At 46.1% G+C, this 14,525-nt stretch overlaps 1 protein-coding gene across 1 annotated transcript in view; it reads left to right on the top strand.

The window, feature by feature from the left end:
* The first annotated feature begins 1,240 nt into the window (after nt 1-1,240).
* prkcsh (PRKCSH beta subunit of glucosidase II) overlaps nt 1,241-14,525 on the top strand; it is a 76,090-nt gene continuing 62,805 nt past the window's right edge. The window contains exons 1-3 of the mRNA XM_085971673.1: nt 1,241-1,566; nt 8,192-8,308; nt 12,810-12,905. Coding sequence (XP_085827799.1) covers nt 1,458-1,566; nt 8,192-8,308; nt 12,810-12,905 — 322 coding nt within the window. The 5' untranslated portion in view covers nt 1,241-1,457. The remainder of the gene's footprint in view (nt 1,567-8,191; nt 8,309-12,809; nt 12,906-14,525) is intronic.

Raw genomic sequence — 14,525 nt, forward strand, 5'->3', positions numbered from 1 at the left:
CCCCCTTTCCCCTACCCCCTTAATCCCCTAACCCCCTAACCCCCTTTCCCCTGAACCCTTTCCCCTAACCCCCTTTCCCCTGAACCCCCTTTCCCCTACCCCCTTAATCCCCTAACCCCCTTTCCCCTAACCCCCTTTCCCCTGAACCCTTTCCCCTAACCCCCTTTCCCCTGAACCCCCTTTCCCCTGAACCCCTTTCCCCTGAACCCCTTTTCCCTGAACCCCCTTTCCCCTAACCCCCTTTCCCCTAACCCCCTTTCCCATTAATCCCCGAACCCCCTTCCCCCGAACCCCCTTTCCCCCGAACCCCCTTTCCCCCGAACCCCCTTTCCCCCGAACGCCCTTTCCCCTGAACCCCCTTTCTCCTAACCCCCTTTCCCCGAACCCCCTTTCCCCTGAACCCCCTTTCCCCTGAATCCCCTAACCCCTTCCCCTACCCCCTTAATCCCCTTTCCCCTTAATCCCCTTTCCCCTAATCCCCTTTCCCCAACCCGCTTTCCCCTAACCCCCTATCCCCTAACCCCCTTTCCCCTCAACCCCCTTTCCCCTAACCCCCTTTCCCCTAACCCCCTTTCCCCTCAACCCCCTTTCCCCTAACCCCCTTTCCCCTGAACCCCCTTTCCCCTTAATCCCCTTAATCCCCTACCCCCTTTCCCTTGAATCCCCTAACCCCCTTTCCCCTGAATCCCCTAACCCCCTTTCCCCTACCCCCTTAATCCCCTCACCCTCTTTCCCCTTAACCCCCTTTCCGCTTAACCCCCTTTCCCCTAACCCCCTTTCCCCTCAACCCCCTTTCCCCTCAACCCCCTTTCCCCTGAACCCCCTTCCCCTTAATCCCCTACCCCCTTTCCCCTGAACCCCCTTTCCCTGAATCTCCATACCCCCTTTCCCCTAACTCCTTAATCCCCTCACCCCCTTTCCCCTAACTCCTTAATCCCCTTACCCCCTTTCCCCTAACCCTCCTTTCCTCATAATTCCCCTAAAGCCCCCTTTCCCCCAAAACCTCCCATATCCCCATGACTTCTATTGCCGCCCCCCCCCAAAAAAAACCTTCCCACCCTTGCAATGGCCACACACTATTGCACTATCACCAGCAATGTACCACCCAGGAGGAGGAGGAGGTGGTGGTGGGAGAAAGCAGAACACAAGTCCCAGCATGCACGGAGGCGCAGGCGCAGTGCGAGGGAGGCGGCCGCCCAATCAGGGAGCGCGGTGGCTGAGGTGACGCGTCAGCTGCCGGGGCGCAGCGGCTCAGTCGGCGGCGGGGGACGGCCGGAGGTGGATGTTTGCTCGCTGGTTCGCAGTGTGTGAGGGAGGCCGGCCCGTTTCGGTTCATTTTTGTTTTTTTTAAATGTTTTTAAAAGTTTAAATCGGTCGAGTTTTTTTTTTGTAATCCCCACCCTCTTTTTATTTTTTTGCCCGCCGCACTTCAGTCGCCGTGTCTCGGTGCAGCTCGGATGGCGGTTGCTGTGCCGGGCCCGGCCCCGGGCCTCCTCCTCCTCCTGCTGCTCGCACTCGGCACCACCGCCGTGGAGGTGAAGCGGCCCCACGGGGTCTCGCTGTCCAGTGAGTAAGCGCTGGGATTGCAACCGTGCAGTGCAAAAAAAATGTGCAATGCAAACAATGCAATGCGGTGCAGGGCCCTGCATTAGTGCAATATGATGTGGAGATGCCGGTGTTGGACTGGGGTGGACAAATGTGAGAAGTCACACAGCACCAGGTTATAGTCCAACAGCTTTATTTGAAATCACAAGCTTTCTGAGCGCTGCTCCTTCGTCAGGTGAAGTGAAGAGATGCATACAGACACAGCATATATAGTCAGAGAGCATGGCCAGATGATTACAGGTAAACTTTCTAACTGCCCTGACTGACCTGTTTGGACACCATCCACACCTTTGATTGCTGTGATTATCTCTCTGCCGAGGTGGGATAAAGGGCAGTTAGAAAGATTACCTGTAATCATCTGGCAGTGTTCTCTGACTATATATGCTGTGCCTATATGCATCTCTTCACTACATCTGACGAAGGAGCAGCGCTCCAAAAGCTTGTGATTTCAAATAAAGCTGTTGGACTATAACCTGGTGTTGTGTGACTTCTCACATTAGTGCAATATGTAGAGGGGTCCAAGGCTGGGGAATAAGAAGTCCAGTGTTTTTGCTGCTAGTTTTAGCAACATCCCAGTGCAGATAATGCAATAAAATATTGGGAGTGCAACAGTGCAGTGGTGTAGGGCCAGTTTTAGTAACACATTTGGGATGCATAGAAACATAGAAGATAGGAGCAGGAGGAGGCCATTCAGCCCCTTGAGCCTGTTCTGCCAGTTAGAAGAATGAGAGGCGATCTTATCAAAACATATAAGATACTGAAGGGGCTCGACAAGGTAGATGCAGAGAGGATGTTTCCCCTCGTGGGGAAATCTAGAACTCGGGGGCATAGTTTCAGAATAAAGGGTCGCCCATTTAGAACTGAGATGAATTTCTTCTGAGTTGTAAACATAGAAACACTGAAACATAGAAGATAGGAGTAGGCCATTCGGCCCCTCGAGCCCACTCCGCCATTCAATGAGATCATGGCTGATCATCCAAATTCAGTACCCTGTCCCTGCTTTCTCCCCATATCCCTTGATCCCCTTAGCCTTAAGAAATATATCTAACTCCTTCTTGAATATATTTAATGAATTGGCCTCAACTGCCTTCTGTGGTAGAGAATTCCACAGGTTCACCACTCTCTGGGTGAAGAAATTCCTCCTCGTCTCTGTCCTAAATGGCTTACCCCTTATCCTTAGACTGTGACCCCTGGTTCTGGACTCCCCGACCATCGGGAACATCCTTCCTGCATCTAGTCTGTCCAGTCCTGTTAGAATTTTATAAGTTTCAATGAGATCCCCTCTCATTCTTCTAAACTCCAGCGAGTATAAGCCCAATCGACCCAATCTCTCCTCATATGTCATTCCTGCCAGCCCAGGTATCAGTCTGGTCAAATAATGCAATAAAAATAATATTGGGGAAAATGTGAGGTTATCCACTTTGGTAGGAAGAATAAAAAAGCAAAATATTATTTAAATGGAGAGACACTACAGAATGCTGCGGTACAGGGGGACCTGGGTGTCCTCGTACATGAAACACAAAGTTAGCATGCAGGTGCAGCAAGTAATTAGGAAGGCAAATTGAATATTGGCCTTTATTGCTCGGGTGATGGAGTATAAAAGTAGGGAAGTCTTGTTACAACTGTATAGGGCGCACCTGGAGTACTGCGTGCAGTTTTGGTCTCCTTATACAAGGAGGGATATTCTCGCATTGGAGGCAGTTCAGAGAAGGTTCACTTGGTTAATTCCGGAGATGAAGGGGTTGTCTTATGAGGAAAGGTTGAGCAGGTTGGGCCTATACTCATTGGAGTTTAGAAGAATGAGAGGGGATCTTATTGAAACATATAAGATTCTGAGGGGGCTTGACAGGGTAGACGCAGAGAGGATGTTTCCCCTCGTGGGGGAATCTAGAACTAGGGGGTATAGTTTCAGAATAAGGGGTCGCCCATTTAAAACGGAGATGAGGAGGAATTTCTTCTCCGAGGGTCGTGAATCTTTGAAATTCTCTACCCCAGAGAGCTGTGGAGGTGGAGTCAGTGAATATATTCAAGGCCGAGATAGACAGATTTTTGAAAAACGGAATCAAGGGTTATGGGGAGCGGGCGGGAAAGTGGAGTTGAGGCCAAAATCAGATCCGCCATGATATTGAATGGTGGCGCAGGCTCGAGGGGCCGAATGGCCTACTCCTGCTCCTGTTTCTTATGGTCTTAACAGTGCAGTGGTGTAGGATCTTTCATTACTACCAGTTTTAGCAACAGTGCATCACATCTCTTTGAGATAATTTAATAAAATAATGTTTAAATGCAACACTGAAGTGGTATGGAGCCCTGTATTGCTGCCAGCTTTAGCAATTGTGCAACATCTGAGATGCAGTGCAAATAATGCAATAAAATATTGGAATGCAGCAGTGCAGTGGTGTTGGGCCTTGCATTACTGCCAGTTTTAATAACACATCTGAAATGCAGTGCAAATAATGCAATACAACAATATTTAAATGTGGTATATGGCCCAGCATTCCTACCAGTTATATCAGCAAGTATATCTCTTGTAAAAGACCATGTATTATTTTGAATGAAATGTAATAATGCTGGGTTGCAGCGTCCTCCTCACACCTCCTGTAATGTCACTGTTTTTAGGCAGTAGTGATACTGCACGAGCAACCTTGAGGTCACCAGCTGCAATCCCACTGTGCTGAGTAATGAAACTGAGAGGGGGAAAAATGACCATGGAAAAGTTGCAGGATTGACCTTAAAGAGCCAGGTGGTGACTAATGCCCTGCCAAGCAAGGGCTCCTTGGACGACGAGGGAGATAGAGAAGATAATGAAACAAAAAAGAGGGTGTATGATGAATGTCAGGTGAATTCTTCAAGGGAGAACCAGACCAAATACAATAAGTTGAGAGGGGAAGTGACGATCTAAATAAGATTGGCAATGAGAGAATATGAGAGTCGAATGGCGGTTAACATAAAAGGGAACCCCAAAATCTTCTACCGGCATGTAAACAGTAAGCGGGTAGTAAAAGGCGGGATGGGGCCTATTAGAGACAGAGAAGGTGTTCTATGCTTAGAGGCACAGGGCAAGGCTAGAATACTCAATGAGTACTTTGTATCAGTGTTTACGAAGGAGGTGGATGCTGACAAAATATTGGTAGAAGTGGGAAAGGTAAAAGCAATGGAAGGGGTGAAAATTGATAAGACAGGATGTACTAGAAAGGCTAGGTATGCTTGGAGTGGACAAGTCGCCTGGTTCAGAAGGCTTGCATCCCAGGTTGCTAAAGGAATTGGGGGAGGAGATAGCAGAAGGGCTTGCCATAATTTTCCAATCTTCCCTAGATGCGGGGGATGTGCCTGAGGATTGGAAAGTGGCAAATGTGACACCATTGTTAAGAAAGGGTGTACGGACAATCCTAGTAACTACAGGCTGGCCAGTTTAACATCACCGGTGGGTAAAGTTTTAGAAACAATAATCAAGGAAAAAATTAAGGGGCATTTGGAGAGGTTTAAGGAGAGCCAACACGGGTTTGTAAAAGGAAGATCGTGTTTGACTAATCTAATTGAATTTTTTGATGAAATAACAAAGGATTGATGAAGGGAATGCAATGGACGTTGTCTACATGGATTTTCGGAAGGCGTTTGACAAAGTACCACATCGAAGGCTGGTTAACAAAATTGAGGTTCATGGAATAGGTGGGTCAGTGGCAGCTTGGATAAGGAATTGGCTTAAGGACAGAAAACAGCGAGTTGTGGTAAATGGCTGTTTTTCAGACTGGAGGATGGTAGACAGTGGTGTTCCCCAAGGTCAGTGCTGGGGCCACTGCTTTTTTGGTGTATATAAATGACCTGGATGTTGGAATACAGAGTAGAATTTCTCTTAATTTGCCGATGACACCAAACTTGGGGGTATGGCAAACAATGATGATATTAATCGACTGCAACAGGACATCGAAAGGCTAGCAGAATGGGCAGACAAGTGGCAGATGGAATTTAATACAGAGAAGTGTGAGGTGAAGCATTTTGGCAGAAGGAACAGGGAAGAGGCAGTATACACTTAATGGCACAGTTTTGAAGACTGTGCAGGGACAGAGGGACCTGGGAGTTAATGTGCATAGGATGGGGGATCTTAGCTACAAGGACAGGTTGGAGAAGCTGGATTTGTTTTCATTAGAGCAAAGAAAGTTGAGGGGTGATTTGATAGAGGTGTACAAGATTATGACGGGTTTGGATAGGCTAGACGGGGAAAGGCTGTTCCCACTAGTTGATGGTACAAGGACTAGGGGGACACAGATTTAAGGTTTTGGGCAAGAGATACAGGGGGGATGTGAGAAACAACTTTTTTACACAGCGAGTGGTGAGGACCTGGAACTCGCTGCTGACGGAAGTGGTGGAAGCGGAGACAGTCAGCGTTTTCAAGGGGAGACTGGATAGGCACTTGAGGGAAATAAACTTGCAGGGCTACGGGGATAGAGCGGGGGAATGGGACTGACTGGATTGCTCCATGGAGATCCGGCACGGACTCGATGGGCCGAATGGCCGCCTTCTGTGTTGTTATGACTATGTATGACTCTTAAGTTTAAAATATGCTCTATCTAATGGCCAGGGCTGCTGGTGACCAAATAAATTCCATAATGAGGAAATGGGATGTGATGTACATCGAGTGCAAGGATGGCGAACCAAAGGCATGGTTGAAGCGGAGGGTTTTCAAAAGCAGGAATGGAGGTGGCAGGGTGAGGGGACCTGGCTAGAGTTCCCGAGAGCAGGTGCTCAGTTGCCGAACAAGGAGCTACTAATGGTGGCGAGGAAAGGATAGTCTAAATATATCTTGCTCTGAAAAGTAAGGAATGGGGTAAATTGAAAAAGAAAGGCAGCCTGCCCCAACAACTCACACCTTGCATTAGAACAGCCTTCCTTATCCTAGAGCGCACGGTTAATTCGATTCCGGGAAAACTGCAATGCTCCAGGTTGCTTAAATGGATTTATAATAGACTTGGCTCCTGTTGATTGTAAATCATGTTTGATATGTCGAGGGTTGAAGCTGGCTGTTTTGAATGGGGTTCTAAAATGGATATTGGTCCTGTTCTTGCATCAGAAATCTGTTTTCCTAATTAATTCTGTCTTGTAACTTGGCAGCACTAGTTATTCAGATTGTTTAATTTCCAGTGAGGAACCACTGTCAACTCAAGCCAAGATCCCACCCACTGTTTCACCATGTCCTTTACTTAATTCAACTTTGGACTTGGTAAAAGGTACGCCTGCCAGACTTTTCCATTAAATTGGGCAGCTATGAAACTAATCAAAGGGAGTAGTTGATCATGTCAGCAGGCATTGGCCAAAGAAAAGGTAGTTGAGTGGTTAGAAGCTGAATTGTCGAGCCCCACACAGCCCAGCCTTGGCTCAGTGTTCGAAAGCTCAATTTCCCACTCCACAGACTTCAGCACATAATCCAGGCTGATGCTTCCGTGCCGTACTGAGGGAGCCGCTGTCCTCTGGATGAGGCGTTAAACTGGATGAGGCATTAAACTGAGGTCCCAATTGCCCGCTCGGCTTGATGCAAAAGATCCCATGGCACCACTTGAAGAAGGGCAGGGGAGTTCTCCTGGCCAGCATTTATCTCTCAACCAACATCACTAAAAACAGTTTCTCACTATCTCCTTGCTGTTTTGGAACCTTGCTATGTGTTAATTGGCTGATGTTCCTTCCATTATAACAGTGACTACACTTCAAAAGTACAGTCACCACCATTTGCACCGTCCACACTTATCTCGGCTAGCTGTCTGTATCAGGCAAATAGCGCTAACCGTTTGCCAGTAACAGAGGAATCAATTATAATGGTGCTGCTTAGTAAGCGTGCTGGCTTTTTCCAGACAGTTCAGTTGGTTGTTCAATAAATGTGCCCCTCATTAATTCCTTGCATTTACTGATTTACGCACACGAAGCGCTAATGGAATGCATACACTTTAAATACTGCAATTGTGTAATCTGGCCTTTGTCTTCGTAATTGGATTCCAGCTGAGAACAAAGCCAGTTCCAACAAGGCTTCCCTTCATCAAAGGCATCAAAATAGAGCCGCGAAGGGGGAGGAGAGAAGCCCTTAATGCATTTAAGGGGAAAGTTAGATAAGTACATGAGCGCAAAAGGAACAGAATATGTTGATGGGGTGAGGAGGAGGCTGGTGTTGAGCATAAACACCAGCATGGACCAGTTGGGCCGAATGGCCTGATTCTGTGCAGTAAATTCTATGTAACGTTTGAGACGGGCCGTGAGTTCACAGGCTGCAGCTTAATGCCGTAATATTGTTTGATTGCGGACAATTCGCGCAGCGCCAACGCACCCAGTATAAGCGGTGGGGACTGTGTTCCATTGGCTGTAAAGCACATGGTGACGTGCTGAGGTTGTGAAAGGCGCTACAGAAATGCAGGTTCTTTTCGTCTATTGGCACTTGTTGGCTCGCGTGAAGCACGCCAGTTGGAAGCATTTTCCAGTAGCGCTGCCTTTTAGAATGAAGAAAAAATAGTTGGGCGGGGGGGGAAGAGAAAGCTTTAAATTAAAAAAAAAAAAAAATCTGTATGATTCTAATTTGTACCAATAACTCTTATCCCTTTCCTTGTAGATCGACACTTCTATGAGGAGACCAAACTATTTACATGTTTAGATGGCTCCAAAGCCATTCCATTTGATGAGGTGAACGATGACTACTGTGATTGCAAAGATGGCTCGGATGAACCAGGTCAGAGCCAAAGATCTTTCGGGAGGCTTTCAACAGCGCTCTTAATTCACCAGAGGCAGCCTCGCCATGTTTAAAGAGCTTTGGGGGGGAAAACTACTCATAAAGTTTAACCAGCAGGTAGCATCTGTGGAGAAAGAAACATTAGGTTAATGTTTCAGGTCACCGCCCTGAAACGTTAATCCTACGTCTCTCTCTCTCTCCCCGTCTCTGCTGACTTGTTTCCAGCATTTTTCTGCTCGCTCTTCAAATTTCCAGCATCCGCAGTATTTTACTTTCTGTTGTATATTAGTTTCTTTTTAAAGCAAGGTTAATCACAAGGTTAATTTTTCTACATTACCAGTATAGTGGTTTTATTTCTTTTTGCTGTGCGTGCTATTTTAATGTAGTCATTAACCTGTTTAAAATGGGGCACAAAGGAATTTGCCACGCATGTGCTCGCCAGTGCACTGTCAGAAGAAATGTAACCGTAGGGATTTTTGTCAGTAAGTTGCAATACATTGGGTCTTTTACTAAAGGTAAATTCTTTACATAGTTCTGTACATTCTTCCTTTTCTGCGTACAACTGAGGTGCTAATATTATGAAATATACCTTTTTTTGCAAAAAGAAATTCTGTCTCCAGTGACCTATGTGAAAGTAATTTATATTCGTCAGGTAACAGAGCTTAAGAAAAAAAGTATTTACAGGAAACTCTCAATTTACTGGCACCTAAATAAACGGAAATCTCTGTTACCGGCAAATTCAGGAGTAGGTTCAGGTAAGTTTTACTTCATATTAGTGGCCGTTCCTGGATCTGTGGCTGTGTAACCGGGGTTCCTGCACCTGTTGCTAAGCAACAGGGAAGCCTGGATCTTGTGGCTGGGGTTCCTGCACCTGTTGCTAAGCAACAGGGAAGCCTGGATCTTGTGGCTGGGGTTCCTGCACCTGTTGCTAAGCAACAGGGAAGTCTGGATCTTGTGGCCAGGGCTCCTGCACCTGTTGCTAAGCAACAGGGAAGCCTGGATTTGTTGCTGTGTACGGGGCTCTCGTACCTTTTACTATACCTCTCTGTAATCCGCACCTTTTGATAAACCGGCACCACGCCGGTCCCGTCTGTGCCGGATAAAAAAGTTTCCTGTAGTTGACTTTTCTTGAGGAAGGATGAAGAGATTGACATCACTTTTTGTCACACGTGAACGATTAGGTCAAGTGATTTGTTATCACTCAAACTGACATTCTTACTTCCTTGGGTACCCCTTAATTACGTCAGTGTTCATGGGTTGTCATGTCATATTAAATTATTTGCTCTAATAGTAATTTATTCGAATTCGACTTAAATCACCATATTTTCCTCCCAGAAATTTTAAAACATTTAAACCTGCTTTTGTGAAGATGCTGTTCCTTTAAGTGTAAATTACTTTTGGCCATCAGTCAGAACACAGCTTTAGAGCTTTAGTCACTTACTGTCAAGTGCAAAGTTAATTCACCCTCAATTTTTAAACTTGCCTATCCCACATGGGGTCGTTGCTCGGTTGGCTGAAGTGACAGAGGTGCGAGTGAACCTATTCTGTATGGTCTTGTGCCTGGACTGTGTGGGAAATGGGGTTGAGCTTGAAGTGCTCGGACAGCTGCTGAGTGTTGCGTATGGAGGAGTGGAACTACGTACTTTTTGGCGGAATGTTGATGAGATTGCAGTTCTCGTGATGCGATCACTTGCGATGGAAAATCGATGCACCCAGTTGAATTGGCTACCGTGTACTTATGCTGCCACCTACATCAGCTGCCCATACTTCATAAACAAGGGATATATTAATTCAATCATTTGAAAAATTTTAATTATCCAGTGGTATAAATTAAGCAATTTTAATAAAGTGTACATGAGTATTGCGATTTAAATTAACTTTTAGTTTAAATTAAGCAAGTTCAAATTGAGAAGTTAAGAAAGAAAGACGACTTGCATTTATATAGCGCCTTTCATGACCACCGGATGTCCCAAAGCACTTTGCAGCCAATGAAGTACTTTGAAGTGCAGTCACTCTCTTGTAATAGAAGAATCGCGGCAGCCAATTTGTGCACAGCATGCTCCCACAAACAGCAATGTGATAATGACCCGATAATCTGTTTTACTGATGTTGGTTGAGGAATAACTATTGGCCCCAGGACACCGGGGATAACTCCCCCTGCTCTTCTTCGGAATAGTGCCATGGGATCTTTTACATCCGTCGGAGAGGGCAGATGGAGCCTTGGTTTAACGCCTCATCCGAAATACGGCACCTCTGACAGTGCAGCACTCCCTCAGCACTGCACTGGGAGTGTCAGCCTAGATTTTTGTGCTCGAGTCTCTGGAGTGGGACTTGAACCCACAACCTTCTGATTGAGGCGAGAGTGCTACCCACTGAGCCACAGCTGACACTACAAACTAAACTACAAACACATCTGTGCTCACCCCTCTTTACCTCAAAGTTAATACCTCCATATTCTGAGATCCAGGCATTGCTATTTGTAAAAAGACCCTTGAATCTTAAGCACAAATAAGCAGCTTAATTTGGTGAATTGGTTTCTATTCAGGAATTAAATCTGCTTCCAGCCATTGTGTTGCTGTGTGCTGCCTCGCAAACATTGTATTCTCTTGCTGCCCCAAGTTGTATTTTCTCGAGGGCTCAAAAGTCAAGAAGTTGTACGCCATTTTACCTGAAATTTTGCTCAGCACATTTCAACGCGTTAATGCTTGGTTCATTTCTTTAGCATTGACCCTCGTCTGCAAATGCCCAGTGTAACCTGTATAATGTAACCATTGGTATGGAAGTGACATTAAAAGAAAAAGTGCAAAACTGATCATTCTAGTGTTGAGGAATTGCACAACTGGACGGGTGTATTGATTGCTCCTGAATGATGCAAATTAAATTTGTATGTGACTAAAGTATATGTCAGGAGGAGGACATCCGCTTGTACTTCTTTACATCAGTACCCTGGAGACTGTCCGTCATAATCTGTTTTTATTCCTAATTGTATCTCCAACTACTGTAGTATCAATCTGTGATTTCGCCTCGCCCCCCCAACACAGTGTCTCACATGGATGATTTTACAGTCAAAATAACGTTTTCTGATTAGCTCAAAAGAGTATGTGATTTGCAAAAATAAACTGGTAGGAAAAGCTGCCAGTGGCTGTGTCCTTTCTTTCCAAGCTTACGATACACCCGTAAAAAAATAACATTTATGTAACATAATAAATGCATACAGAATTTCAAAAAGCAAATACAGAACTTACCAATACAGTTACCTGTTGCATCTTTCCATACATTTATCAGCTTTTGCTTCCACAGCACACGCGCTCTCTCGCTCATTCCTGGAGCCTCCATTCTTCTCGCCTTTTATTACCACACTAACTGTGCCCCTTAATGTTGCTCTGACGATCTCCCCAGATGTGTGCTTTCTCCCCTCCTGGCTTTTTGGGGGGTTCCAGTCTGTGTAACCGTTGATCCTCACTGCTGCCAATCTGTGCTCCCCGGTTGCGGCGAAATACCCATATCCTGTGAGCAATGCCACAGGAGGTAAGTTTAGTTTTTCAGATGAGATGTTAAACCGAGGCCCCGACTGCCCCCTCCAGGTGGATGTAAACGATCCCATGGCCACTATTCAAAGAAGAGCAGGGGAGTTCTCCCCGGTGTCCTGGGCCAATATTTATCCCTCAATCAACATCACAAACAGATTACCTGGTCCATATCACATTGCTGTTTGTGGGAGCTTGCTGTGTGCAAATTGGCTGCTGCGTTTCCTACATTACAACAGAAACTGCACTTTAAAAAGTGCTTTGGGACATCTGGCACTCGTGAAAGGCGCTGTATAAAATGAAAGTCTTTCTTTCTAGCTACCTACCTCGGCCTCCTCCTGCCCTATGCCCCAGCTCCCGCCTGCTCTGCATCAACCTGCCCCTCTGCTCCGCCCGTTGCTAGCGGATCCAGCTACAGGAAACTTTGGTTTATCCGGAGGTTGTATGTCCGGAAACCTCGATCTACCGGCAGAAATCAGGAGCCGTTTTGTTAGTTTTTTTTCTTCTCGTGGCTTTTTTTTCCCAACAGTCAGGCTCTGCAAAGTCTCTCTGAAGCTGTTGCTAAGCTACAGAGACGCTTCTAAGGCACGGGCCAACTGTTTAGAAGCTGTTGCTAAGCAACAGTGTTTGTTGTCAGATACGGAGATGAAAACCTCCGTATGCTTCAACATTAACGCTGGTATGTCCGGCAGTTTTGATAGATCGGCAACAGCTCGGTCCCGTCGGTGCCGGATATAACAAAGTTTCCTGTATTATTCTCTCTTGAAATCCCTTTACCTCGCGTTCTGCATTCACCTTCCAACTGTGCCTTCAGTCACGTCACACCCCCCTCTTTTCCCCCCAACTAACTGTGCACCCAGCTCCTGCTGAGTGTCTGCTTCCCCTTTGTACAGCTGGTGGGAAGGTTAGCTATGCTGGTTAAGCGAGAGCTGTCGTCGTTGCTGCAATGTCTGACTTTGATTTCTTTTTGCTAGGAACGTCGGCCTGTCCAAATGGTAGCTTCCACTGCAGCAACGCTGGCCACAGACCTGAGTACATTCCATCGTCCCGTGTGAATGATGGCATTTGTGGTAAGAGCTCTTGCGCGATGGTAGTACAATATGATCGACTGCAACCTGACTTCTGACGAATGGGCTAGCCTGGCTGTATGGGAGTAAGGACTTGGTCCTCCGCTTTCAATTTTTTCTTTAAAAATGGGTTTGGTATAGCTGTAAAATAATACAGGGTATTTATCTTCCTATTATCACCATGCTTTTTTGAAGTTAGCCTGTCCCTTGTAACTTCTGTAGCGCTCAGTCCCGCTGTTAGTTTCCAGGACACTGTTTTGACAGTAGCCGGCTCCATTTTCAACCGAGAAAATGATCCAGTCTGGGAAGATTATGTTCACTTCTAGGTTCTGGCAAGACAAACGTTTGCAAATCTGGCCGCCTCTCTTTTTTTAGGCTATTGTCAACAAAGTTTTGGCCTGGACATCTTGGGATGGACTAATTATGGGGACTCCACATTGGTGGGAAGGGATTCCAGGCTTAATTGACTGGATTCTTGTGACCCAGAACAAAGTACAGGAAACTCTTTTAACCGGCACCTAAATAACCGGAAACCTCTGTTAACCGGCAAAATTCCGGAGTAGGTTCTGGTAAGTTTTACTTCATATTAGTGGCAGTTCCTGGATCTCTGGCTGTGTAACTGGGGTTCGTGCACTTGTTACTAAGCAACAGGGACGCTTGGTCCGTGGCCGGAGTTCCTGCACATGTTGCTAAGCAACAGGGAAGCCTGGATTTGTTGCTGTGTACGGAGCTCTCGTACCTTTTAACTATACCTCTCTGTCATCCGGACTTTTTGATAAACCGGCACCACGCCGGTCCCGTTGGTGCCGGATAATAAAGAGTTTCCTGTATGACCGTTGACTATTAATTATTCATTCAATAATGGCACTTCAGACCTATGTTTTTGGCCCAGCCTACTTGGGTATCCCATCATCATATGCTCTTGGTATGGAGAAATCTATGAACCTTGCTCGTTTCAGCACCTGATTTCGTAGCTCGCATTGCCAATACCAGATGTTTTATTGTAGCAACTGTTACCATTTGAGTATTGACAACAGTTCATGCTTTTTGCCTTTACTGTTATGGTTTGCATGCCCTCCAATTGGACTACTAGAATCTTCAGGTTTTTTAAACTGCTCCTTCCTTTTACTTCAGCGGCCCACACCTTATTTTCCATGATGCAAAGCTGCATGGCAGAAACTTAGCAGTGATAGCACAAAGTTTACCATCAATGGAACCACACAAGGCTGTTTCTGATTAGTTAAAATGGCGTCGGAGTATGTTGCAAGGCTGAGACATTACCCTTGGGGCTTTGGTAACTACAAAATTATTGCTGTCACAGTATTATTTAAATGGTGATAGATTGGGAAATGCTGATGTACGAAGGGACCTGGGTGTCCTTGTACACCAGTCACTGAAAGCAAACATGCAGGTGCAGCAAGCAGTTAGGAAGGCAAATGGTATGTTGGCCTTCATTGCAAGAGGACTTGAGTACAGGAGCAAGGATGTCTTACTACAGTTGTACAGGGCCTTGGTGCGACCACACCTGGAGTACTGTGTGCAGTTTTGGTCTCCTTACCTAAGAAAGGATATACTTGCCATAGAGGGAGTGCAGCGAAGGTTCACCAGACTGATTCCTGGAAT

Source organism: Somniosus microcephalus, chromosome 31, assembly GCF_052327205.1.
Source record: "Somniosus microcephalus isolate GS21.2 chromosome 31, FLI_Smic_1.0, whole genome shotgun sequence".
Classification (NCBI taxonomy): Eukaryota; Metazoa; Chordata; class Chondrichthyes; order Squaliformes; family Somniosidae; genus Somniosus; species Somniosus microcephalus.